This window comes from Anopheles moucheti, chromosome 3 (genome assembly GCF_943734755.1).
Source record: "Anopheles moucheti chromosome 3, idAnoMoucSN_F20_07, whole genome shotgun sequence".
NCBI lineage: Eukaryota > Metazoa > Arthropoda > Insecta > Diptera > Culicidae > Anopheles > Anopheles moucheti.
Window position 1 is genome coordinate 82,004,162 of NC_069141.1, and position 11,299 is coordinate 82,015,460.

The following is an 11,299-nucleotide window of genomic DNA, read 5'->3' on the forward strand; positions in this document are numbered from 1 at the left end:
TTTGCGCCATAATCCATTCATCCTTCCGAGCGCGCGAAGCCTTAGGAAAGGGAAAATGGAAACACAATAAACACATTCCTGCAATTATGCTTATCCTTTCGGGTGGGTACGATTTGGGGTATCATATGTACCACCCATCTGGAGCATAGATTAAGTGGATAATTTGTAATACCACCAGAGCGTATTCCAGTCATTGCATTATTTTGAGCACAAATCGCCACCTAAAAAGTTGTTTTTTTCTGATTTTAATGAAAACTTGTTTAAAAACTTTGCAAGAGTTTGAAAGTGAAGCATATTTTCTAATTCAAACACGTATTGTTAAAACCGTTTCGAAATTTAAAAGTGCTTACCAACGTTACTCACATATAGATGGCGCCACCATCAGCCCATTAGTATTCATTTCGTGATCATTTACTATTGAACCGCATTTTAAATCGGTTTTTAATTTTTTAAGCGGTTTATTTAAACAATCGTCCTTAATTTTTAAACTATTTCAATAATTGTAAAAATATAACATTTCTCATCAAGATTGCTCTTATTAAAAAAAAAACACCGCACAAATGTAGTGCGCCGGCGCGCGACATTTTCCCGTATCCAAGGAGTTTTTCTCACCCCCCATTTTCGTTGTGCTGTCTCGATGTGTGAGAGCAAGAATAAATGGAACCCTCGTTGTTGTACGCACGGAATCGAGAAGGTTGGAACGAGAGAAGTGATTCATTTGAAAAGGACCCTTTTTCTAGATAACACAGCACCGAGAGTGTGTGTAAACGACGCCGTCGGTTCCATTATCGTAGTTGCCGTTCCCGGAAGCAGTGTGTGAAAACTACGAAAAATTTCGTCCCGTGTGAAGTGGGGTTGCAAAAACATTTACTTTCCCAAGTTTTGTAGTTTGTAGAATTTGTACTAACAGAGAAAAGACTAGATAAAGTTTGCCTTATCAGCGTGGGATCACAACTAGTAACATTATAATGCATTAAGTAAAACTGTAAGTAAACTGTGAATCTAGCTTGAAAGTATTAGGAGAAAGGGAAAATTCATTTCACTGTCCTCAAGGAACCAAACAACAACTGGTGTGCTGGTTGTGACAGACTTTGGAAGAATTGATTTATTTCCCATCCTTCTGTTGCCTGCAGTCTGTAGAGTGTGTTTGTATTGGGAAAATGTGGAAAAAAGAAAAAGAGCTACTCCATATAGCGGAGAGTGTAGTGAGCGGCATCAAATGACTGAGGAAAATAATTCAAATTAAATGGTAATGAACGAAGCGGACATGCAGAGTTTGCGTGGTTGATTAAGAGAGTTTTTTGGAAATAAAAGAGGTAAACAAGAGAAAAATTAAGTACATAAACAAAACCATATTTACTCTCTATCACTGCACAATTAGGTACGACAGTTTCATGCTAACACTAGGAAATCCTTTAATGCACTTACTCTTCCGTCAACTTGCATTGAATACATAAACTCTTTTCGATAGTTTTGCTCATTTAAACACTATTTAATCATTCTTTTTTTTCGTTTAAATTCAATTCCTAAAAGACAAATGCATCGAACGAGATGAAGCGATTAAATAACAGGGTTTACAACCTTCACTGCTGCTAAGTAGTTGAAAGTGATGGATAATGGCCTTCTTTAGCATTCAGCACGATTTTGCCACTAAAAGAACCATCGTTTTATTGTCTAATGAATGTTGAATTGTACTCTTCAATTTGCCAAAAAAAAAAACGTGATTCAGCTGGAAACAATTGAATATCAAAAAGCAGCACGTTCTCCTGGGTCAGGTTACAACTCCCGATCGGTATCAGTCGTTTGGTTTCTCTTTCATTTGTATCGTCACGATCGTTCGCTTGTCTAACTCTCGATTTTCTGTTTCTTTTTGCATTCGCGGCAGGTACTAACACCGCAGAAATGTGGCGACGTTTATCTGTATGATCTGTTGCCACCGTCATCGGCGCGCGTATCCACCGGCAGCTACCATCAGCAACAGCAACAGCACCAACATTCGGCATCGGCCGACGCGCTCGATACGTACGACGTTCCAAAGTCGGCCGTTCCCATCGGACACGGTGGACCGCCCACCACACCGGGGACGGGATACGATCCACATCATCCCCATCATCGGACGTCCTGGAGTCGGACGCCATCCCTTCCGTACGGTGGTGCTGCGCATCCTCCGCTAGCCCATCTACACTATCCACACCCGAACACACCGTCATCCCTATCGTCCCCTTCGTCGTCGCTAAGTTTCCCACATCCCCACATCCCGGCCGGCTATCATCACCATCTTCACCAGCAGTATCCACATCTTGCCGGCGGCTATCGGATGGAGGAATCGTACGATGTACCGCGACCACTGCTTTCCCAGCAGCAACACCTGACACCGAGCAGTTCCAACTCGTCACTGCTAACGTCGGACAGCTTTAGTTTGTCCTCCTCGAATCGTTCCTCGTTGATAAACATGCCCGACTACGATGTACCGCGGCGTAATCCTGTTTCGGTTCGATCGACACCACCGCCACCCGGAGCGGGAGGTGCCGGTCCACCACCCGGAACCCCCAGCTTCACCTCCAGCCATCATTCGATGTCGATGTCATCGTTTAGCAGCATGTCCACGTACGATGTACCACCGTCACACATGCACGGCGGAGCAAATGGGTCGGGATATGTGTCGGCAAAGCTGCACCAGCAACAAATGGCACCGACCGCACCGAAGGAACTTCCGTTGGAGTTGTCCTCCGCGCTGGAAACACTCGCGAGACTGCAAAACGAGGCTACAACGGCCGTTACTAGGTAAAAAACTATTTTTTTTTTAACATATTGCATACATTTGGGCGTTTTCGAGTGTGGCGCACATATCATGATGCATACATTTAGGCTTATTCAGAATGAAACCTGCTGGGATAGTGATTTTTTACGATACTAAAAAATCTGTTTCTGTTGTTTTAGGTTACTTTCATTTGTATCGCCCAACTGGAGGGTAAAGGAAAAGCTCGATCCAATACTGATGGACCTCAAGCTGGCTGCCGTACGCCTTCGGACGGCACTGCACGATCTGGCCGAATTTGGCGATGGTGCTCTCGGCAATGCAACCAAAGCAGAAGACAAAGGTAAAGAGTCGCTTAATCTCTCACCGGCAATAAAATAGATCAACAAACATATTTTAATGCCTTCCCTCTCTCTCTCCTTCTCTTCCGACAGGCTTAGCACAAAAATTGAAACCCCTCGTGAAAGCACTGCGCGATGCAGATAAGCTCGTGCACGAAGCGTCGCAAAATCTGGATGCCCAGGGCTGGACCCTGGTTACGCTACAGCGCCCGGAAGCAACGCAGAAACTGCAGCAACAGCTACCACCGGACAGTCTCGATCAGCTGATCGCGTGCGCGCAAACGCTCACCGAAGATGTACGCCAAACGGCATCGTTCATTCAGGGTAATGCAACACTACTCTTCAAACGTTCACCCTCGACTCCACAGACGTCCGCACCGACAACCCCACAGACCCCCACCGGTGCGGGAAAATCCGTATCCGGCGGTGCGACCGGAGGCGAATGGCCCGAAGACTACGATTACGTTAGTCTAGAATCGAAGGAAGCATCCGCACGGACAAACGCCGAAATAAGGGACGCGCTACCAAACGATCTGAAGAAAAACTTCGAAAATGTCGTACGTAATGCGGCGGATGCGGCAGCCGCTAGTGTATCGGAGCGACCGGAAGCAGCGCTCGATCCGAACGACAAATCGGTACTGGTGTACTACGCCTCCCAGACCGTCACGCACATGGGTTATTTGACGCAGGCGATCGATGCGTTCCTTCAAACGGTCGAGCATAATCAACCACCGAAATTTTTCCTAGCTTATGGCAAGTTCGTAGTGCTCAGTGCACATAATCTCGTCAACATTGGTGACATCGTGCACCGGAACGTGTCGCGGGAGTGTATCAAAACGCGCGTTCTCTCCTGTGCAGATGCACTGTCCGAGGCGCTGAAAACGTGTGTTGCAAAGACGAAGAAGGCGGCCCAAAATTTCCCGAGCGTTACCGCGGTGCAGGAGATGGTGGATTCAGTGGTGGACATATCGCACCTGGCGAGCGATTTGAAGATTGCGATGCTGGAAGCAGTCCAGCAGTAGAACAAAAGCGTTCCTTAGATATAGACGAGAGGAGATTTTCGAAAAAAAAGACGAGAATAAGACAGGCAAAGTAGCGATCTCATGTTCTTATTTTGTACCGTTTTCAATGAAGAGTAGTAGTAGGGCATGCTGGCTGATGGAGAAAACACATCCACAGCGAGCAGTTCTTATCGATAAAATGCCAAAAACAAGTCAATCCATCTGAAATCCCTCCCCGGAAGGATTTTTTCCACAACACAACAAAACACCTAAAACTTTGTGTTTTACGACCATGCCATCCTTCGTCCACTCCATAAATGTGTAGTGGAGGTTGTAATTTACTTACGTTGTAAATATTGTACAACTTAATTTTACAATTTATTCATTTAAGTAGCAACAAATAGGGTTCGATTTCGATTCGAAAAATTATATTGTATTACTTTCAAACAAATTGATCGATATACTTTAAGCTGTGGCTTATTTGGCTTTATTTGTATTTTCTTTGACAAAACTGGAATTTGGACGTAATACGAGATAAATTTGTGTTCCATGCTCAAAAGACCCTAAAAGAGGGCGAATCCTTTGAAAGACAAATGCGGGCGTGAAATGAAACAAATGGCGTATAAAATGGCTAAATTTCTGCATTAAACAAAATTATGCAAACAAATCCCACAGCACAACGCGTGAAGGTCCCGGATCGAAAGTCCCTCATCTAAATATCCGTGTATCACTATTCCGCCAAGGCAGCGAGAAATTACGTAGAAGAGTATTCTTGTCCCTTTAAATGTAAGCTAAACCCGTTAGTGTTTTAATCGCCACAAAAGAACCCCGAACTACGTAAAGTGATGAATGTCTGTTTTCTTCAGTTTTCCCCACTGCTCCAGCATCCTTTCAACGTATTAAAAATGAATGTTTGCTTAACTTCCCTTAAAGCTAAAACCCAGCCTATAAAAAGGGGCTAAAAATGTAGCCAAAAAAGGAAACGGTTCCGATCGTAACGAACAGGAAAACCCACAAGCCCTACACGGCAACAAAATTGAACAAAAATACTTAAATAACGTATTACATTCAAACAAAACTCACAATTCAACAAGGCGCCTACATCGCTCGCTTTTGGGCACGATTTATGTGAAATTGAAAAGAAAAATGCATTGGAAATCGTTCGCAATCGGAATCAACGAACCAGCTCAACAACAATGTCCAGTAAGATGTGAAGCACGCGAAAGTAAATGGGCTTTGAACGAATGTACGGGGACAAAAGTATTCAGTAACGTAAATTATTCACAATAAATCACATCGATATCGGCGGCTCTAAGGCGATCCGAATGAAAAGCTGGAATGTGTTTGTGTTCTTTCCTTAAAAAAATAAACCAAACTTTCAGGCTAAAAAGGGAAAAATCCGCTTTTCCCGTCGTGAATTTAATTTTTCTTGTTTCTAGCCCCCTAATAAGCTAATCCCTCACATATACACGCGCCCACCACAAGGAAGATGGATGAAACGGAAAACATCCCCTTCAACGCGCTCAAACTTTCCGTCGGCTAGTACGAAATTCCATACAAAACCAGCTGTTTTCAGATTTTCGACACCAAGAGAGCATGACATCATGAGAGGTGACATCAATTCCCCTCCTGCGTGAGAACGATCGCTAGTGCAAGTGAGAGCGATGCCACGCCTTCTTTCCATAAGGTTCATTCCATACAGGGGAACTGTTACAAGGTGGTTATTACAATCCGCAATCAGCTAACTATTTTATTATTTTTAAGTTTTTAATGATACTAGTAAAAGAATACAAGATTTATTGGCTAATAACACCATTAAGGACGGATGATGTTTTATCCTCAACAATCGTAGACCCCACATGATCGTGATCTTTCATACTTATATTGAATGTTTAGTTACAAAAATAAAACTTCAAAAATATGTTGAAAAATAACCAATCTTCTATTGCACGATTTTTCAGACCATTCATTGGTGAGACAATTGTCAAAACAGTGAATACTCTTAAAATTTAAATAAAACCACTCGAATAGAACCAAATACACCATCAGCATTCATTAATCAATTTATCGGCAGCTAAGTACAAGATAGCATGATAGTATGATAGTTTACAAACATGCAACAAATAATACGCACTTAATATCCACACAAAATTAAAATGCAAATTTTTGAAAACGTTTCATTTCAATCACCCTGTAGTCATCCGGTTAAATATCATCTCCTGATTTGGATGCTCTCTTGTTACATGAAACGCAGCTCTGGTGCAATTTTTGTACGCGTGAATCTCAAACTTTCCGTCGGCAGATGCGAAATTCCATACAAACGAACCGATTTTCGATTTCGGACACCAAGAGAGCATGACATCATGAGAGGTGACATCAATTCCCCTCCAGCGAGCGTGGCAGACGACCCTCTAATACATTGGCTAACACCACTGCGCATACCATCAAACTCGTGAGAGCGATCGCTAGTGCAAGTGAGATAGATGACACGCATTCTTCCCCTAAGATTCCCCATGTACTGATAAGCACGCACACGATAATAACATACAGGAGAAGTACCGTTATAGCAGAACTGTTACAGGGTTATTGCAATTCGTAATCAGCTAACTATTTTATTGTCTGTACGTTTTTAATAATAATAGTAAAAGAATGCAAGTTTTATTGGCTAATAACACCACTAAAGAGCGGATGATGTTTTATCCTCAACAATCGTAGACCCCACATGATCGTGATATTTCATACTTATATTTAATGTTTAGTTACAAAAATAAAACTAATAATATGTTAAAAAATAATACTATTAGTTTCACTTAAATACGCTACATTCTCACTTAAAATCCACACAAAATTATAATGCAATTTCTTTAAATCGTTGTGCTAACATTTGATACCAAGCAACCCTGCAGTGGATGATCATCCGGTTAAATATCACCTCTTGATTTGGATGCTCTCTTGTTACATGAAACGCAGCTCTGGTGCAATTTTTGAACGCGTGAATCTCAAACTCCGTCGGCTGATTCAAAATTCCATACAATCGAACCGATTTTCGATTTCGGATACCAAGAGAGCATGGTTTTTAGGAGATGACATCAATTCCCCTCCAGTGAGCACTGTTTAGTTCTCGCATGTTATCATTGAGCGTGACAGACGATCTTCTAATACATTGCTCATCACTATCGCATGCAATCAAACTCGTGAGAACGATCGCTAGCGCAAGTGAGAGCGATGCCACGCTTTCTTTCCATAAGGTTCTCCATGTACAAACGAACCAATTTTCATAGTAGTTTTGCTATAACATTGTTGGCGATATCGTGTATGCTGAAATGTGTTTGCGTTCTTTCCTTAAAAAAATAAACCAACTTTCAAGCTAAGAAGGGAAAAAGAAGCTTTTCCCATCATGAATTTAATTCTTCTTGTTTCTAGCCCCCTAAAAAGCTAATCCACCACACACACACGTACACACCAGAAAATAGCGCTAGCAACAATGTCCGTCGTGACCGGCATGAGGCCCACCACCTGCCACCTTGCCATGATTCGTTATCACTCGCTCTTCCCCATCGGTGATCGCATTTCGTTCCGTTGGTGGTCGCTCGTTCGATCCACTGTTAACCAGCTCGGAAAGGTCACGACGCATCGAATATGCATCCTCCCCATCGGCGTAGTACTTCGGCTCAATCTCCAAAATCTTAAATCCGAGCGAGTTGGTGTACAGATTCAGTGCGGCGCGATTCGATTTGCGCACATGCAGTGACACGTACTGGGCGTTAAAACATTCCACCATCGCTTTGGACGCTTGGTTCATTAGCTTCTGCGCAAGGCCTAGCCTACGGTACGAGCGTTTAACCGCTAGCGACGTAATGTGCCCGTGCGTGCTCTCCTCACCCGGTTCCGGTTCCTCCATCTTTGCCAGCACGTAACCAACGATGTTACCCTTATCATCCTCCGCCACATAACTAACCTGGGGCCATGTGAGACCGTGATAGAAGTAGTACTTCATCTGGTAGTTTTCCGGCAAACAGAGCAGATTGCAGTGCTGCATGTTCATCAGATCTTCGGGCTTTGCACAGCGAATATTCATCTTGAGGTCTGTGTTACAGCGGTATGCTTGTCTTCCCTTCCAAAACGGTACAGTTATTATGCTTCGACTAATCTCTTCGCACCTTGCGGGACGAACGTGTCCTATTATCGGTGTTTAAGTTGCTATGGCTGTTACTACTTGCAATACCGCCGGCAGCACTGCCCGTGGTCGAATAATCCTTGCCCAAGGCGTGTGCTGGCGAATGTTCGTTCGATTGAGCAATACCAAGCAATTCGCGGACCAGCTTGAACCGAGAGAGAAACAACTTCCAGACTAGATACCAACCTGCAAATTATTCCAAAAAAACAGAGAAGACAATTAATTAATCGGGACTTATGATAACCGTAATTTAAGTAGCTCCAAAAACGGTGCTGCATAACAGGAACGGAACACAAACCTAAACAAACCAACACTATCACTATTAGCACCGAAACGAGCACCGAAAAGGCAGCATTAATACCATCCTGTACATTCATGATTGCACATTGCCAAGGGCAGATTAAACGAACCCTCCACTAGCTGGATGTATGCTTTGTTGGCAATGTATTCCCTACAAACCAAAGCTATTGCGCCTTCGCCACGGCATATACACAAAACACAAACAAACCTTCGAACGGAGAAAGGAAACTTATTCGAAAAACAAATGCGTTTGCAAACAGCAAAGTGCGTACGTTCTGTTCGTCTGATGTGGAAGCACGAAGTTTTTGTTGCGGATGATCGTCCTCTAGGCCTGTGCCTGCGTGAATGACAGTTCAAGAAACGTCAAACCGCACACAACATGCATAGACTCACGCCAGGCACGTTTGTAAAATAAGCAAATTTTGTGCTTCTTTACAAAATATTATGCGTGCTCGAGGAATTCAGCACTTGTGCCATTACTAACACACGGAATTACGGTACTAGGATAACATTCGCTATTGTTTTGGAACGATAAAAGCCTAACTAGGAACGCACTGAACACCGTATCGAGGCCGGGAACGAGGTATTTTGAGAAACTTCAGGTACAATTAATTCAAGCTAAATTTGATAACGAACTGAGCTAAGTAAATCACAACGAACTCGGCAACTTCACAAGAACTCTTCGAGCAACTAAAATGAAGCATTTACTGTAGGATATACAAATATTTTCCAAATTAAAGCTTACCTCCTGACCGTGTTTTTTTCGCTCGCTCTAGTCTGCTTCCGTTTGACAGCTGCGGCATTTGCTACTGCTGCATGGGCACAGTTTGAATGTTTTCTGTGTACCAAACAGCTAAATTTCCTGGGAATACATAATATAATCGAGCAGTAAATGAAGATTACACAAAAAATGTATCAAACTACTGTGGAACTTGAGCAGAATTGCTTCTTTTATTGTTTTTTTTTTGTATATCTCGTTGACAGTAGCGCTTAAACTTGCGATTAGCGCTTCTACATGTACCAGCCTTCTTCACAACAGATCATTTCTGTGCTGTCAAAAACTTACAAGGCGAACGAGGAAAACATAAACAAAACAGAACTGCGGAAAATATGAGTTTCGAGGAGAAAAAGAACCTTCTTTTTTCGTCATTGGAAACAGCCGAACAGAGCATTGCGGCCGATTCCATACTACACCAGGAGAATGTGAAAGAAGCGGACTACAGTCCAGTGCAGATGTCCAAATGCCGAATAAAACCGATCCGTGTCGACAGATATCAAGGGCGAGAAAGTATCTTCAAACGACCGAACGCACCGATCGGACAGTGTTTAAAAAGATCTACGGCCCATCTTCCGGACTATAAGGTAACAAACTTCGCGTTAAAACGCACTTCCCACGGAAACCGTTGATACCCTTGAGATCGTCCTCGTTCATTTTTCCTCGAAGCGTAACCCGCACAAATGGATCAAGTACTCGCTGGAGGATGTGGACACGTCCGATCGAAGCAACATGGCGGCCGCATTTTCCTTTCTCAAACAAATGGAAGAACAGCGTGAAGCGGCCGAAAACGAAATGGACGATGGAAACCAGCAGCATTCTTCGACTCAGGCCTGCAGATCGATAGTTCGGTTTAATCGATCCGTAAGACTACGAGGTCAGCTAAATGAAGCGGACGAACCGGTGGAAACGCCCGTTGAGGACAGACCACAGTTCAATGGTCGAAGAGTGCTGATGCCCGAATACGTTGTGGGACAGAAAGATCCGAAAAGAGCAAAGCGAACAAAGAATGCACGGCAACCTGCTACCGGTAATGGCAAGGGTACCGAATTGCAATTAGATCATCTGGTTGAAGAAGAGGAAGAGATCCAAACGGAAATGGAATAGTATGTTATAGTAGGGAACGAGGTGTTTAGTTTTAGTTCTAATGTAACCCAGATCTTCATGCGAAAATAAAATAAGTTAAACCTCTAATACGATGAGTAATTTTTTGACTATGTGGATAATTAAAAGCACTACTATGGATCGAGATAAACCAAGATCGGAATGATACGAATATTGGATGTTGTAAGATTAGTTGCACCTTCAGGTGAGCTGTATCTGTTCTCATTATACGTGAACTACCATGCAACTCCATCTGTAATGGCATTTAACGCACAAAACTCTTACGATTCTTACGCATTTTTAAAGCTTTACTGTGTTATGAATCTTGATAACAAAACGTACTGTAGCATGCAATTAAATGATCAATTTCAGTGTAGTAAATATGAAATATGCACAAATATGTACATCATTGTTCAACGTTACTTTGAATCTTGAACTTGAACTACCAGTTTCCGAATGTATAGTACCAGGAGAGCATCCACGGAAGAGGTAGCACCTAGAACAGCAAATTTGCACGAAAACCGCCGAAGGGTATGCAATGTTTAAACACTAACTTTCCATACAAACCAGCTGTTTTCAGATTGCCGATACCAGGAGAGCATGTTTTTTAAGAGGTAACACCTGGTACCAGCCGAGCAAATCACGCGCTTCCCGGTAGTTGCAATCCCAAGTTGTTGCATGAAAGATGTTGCATGCCAGATGTTGCACAACATATGTTGCGCGACATATGTTGCATGTCAGATGCTGTGCAACATATGTTGCGCAACATGTGTTGTGCAACATGTGTTGTGCAACATCTTAGTATTCGGCTGGTACCAGGTGTTACCTCTTGAAAAACATGCT

General features: G+C 43.0%; 4 protein-coding genes across 6 annotated transcripts in view; 2 read left to right on the top strand and 2 right to left on the bottom strand.

Annotated features, from left to right (window-relative positions):
• Window positions 1-4,218, top strand: part of LOC128302212 (breast cancer anti-estrogen resistance protein 1) — a 108,359-nt gene extending 104,141 nt beyond the window's left edge. For all 3 annotated transcript variants that reach the window (XM_053038975.1, XM_053038976.1, XM_053038977.1), the window contains exons 4-6: window positions 1,886-2,784; window positions 2,941-3,101; window positions 3,193-4,218. In XM_053038975.1, coding sequence (XP_052894935.1) covers window positions 1,886-2,784; window positions 2,941-3,101; window positions 3,193-4,121 — 1,989 coding nt within the window. In that variant the 3' untranslated portion in view covers window positions 4,122-4,218. The remainder of the gene's footprint in view (window positions 1-1,885; window positions 2,785-2,940; window positions 3,102-3,192) is intronic.
• A 3,250-nt stretch (window positions 4,219-7,468) lies between these two features.
• Window positions 7,469-8,178, bottom strand: LOC128300802 (N-alpha-acetyltransferase 11). The gene has a single exon (XM_053036999.1). It carries the CDS (start codon window positions 8,176-8,178, stop codon window positions 7,576-7,578), a length of 603 nt encoding a protein of 200 aa, XP_052892959.1. The 3' UTR covers window positions 7,469-7,575.
• Window positions 8,179-8,245: 67 nt separating this feature from the next.
• On the bottom strand, window positions 8,246-8,893 carry LOC128300803 (small integral membrane protein 13). Its single transcript, XM_053037000.1, has 3 exons — window positions 8,850-8,893; window positions 8,576-8,785; window positions 8,246-8,463 (listed from the first exon to the last, which is right to left on the bottom strand). The coding sequence occupies exons 2-3, from the start codon at window positions 8,652-8,654 to the stop codon at window positions 8,246-8,248; spliced, it is 297 nt and encodes a 98-aa protein (XP_052892960.1). The 5' UTR covers window positions 8,655-8,785; window positions 8,850-8,893.
• Window positions 8,894-9,657: 764 nt separating this feature from the next.
• LOC128304139 (protein TSSC4) lies at window positions 9,658-10,538 on the top strand. Its single transcript, XM_053041282.1, has 2 exons — window positions 9,658-9,939; window positions 10,022-10,538. The coding sequence occupies exons 1-2, from the start codon at window positions 9,688-9,690 to the stop codon at window positions 10,457-10,459; spliced, it is 690 nt and encodes a 229-aa protein (XP_052897242.1). The 5' UTR covers window positions 9,658-9,687; the 3' UTR covers window positions 10,460-10,538.
• The last annotated feature ends 761 nt before the right edge of the window (window positions 10,539-11,299 follow it).

What these genes read in the sequence shown, in the direction of transcription:
- LOC128300803 (XM_053037000.1), bottom strand. Translation starts at nt 8,654, where the DNA reads ATGAATGTACAGGATGGTATTAATGCTGCCTTTTCGGTGCTCGTTTCG. An exon ending in GATAGTGTTGGTTTGTTTAG is followed by an intron (nt 8,464 to 8,575) that starts GTTTGTGTTCCG and finishes AATAATTTGCAG; the next exon opens with GTTGGTATCTAGTCTGGAAG.
- LOC128304139 (XM_053041282.1), top strand. Translation starts at nt 9,688, where the DNA reads ATGAGTTTCGAGGAGAAAAAGAACCTTCTTTTTTCGTCATTGGAAACA. An exon ending in CCCATCTTCCGGACTATAAG is followed by an intron (nt 9,940 to 10,021) that starts GTAACAAACTTC and finishes TTTTCCTCGAAG; the next exon opens with CGTAACCCGCACAAATGGAT.
- LOC128300802 (XM_053036999.1), bottom strand. Translation starts at nt 8,178, where the DNA reads ATGAATATTCGCTGTGCAAAGCCCGAAGATCTGATGAACATGCAGCAC.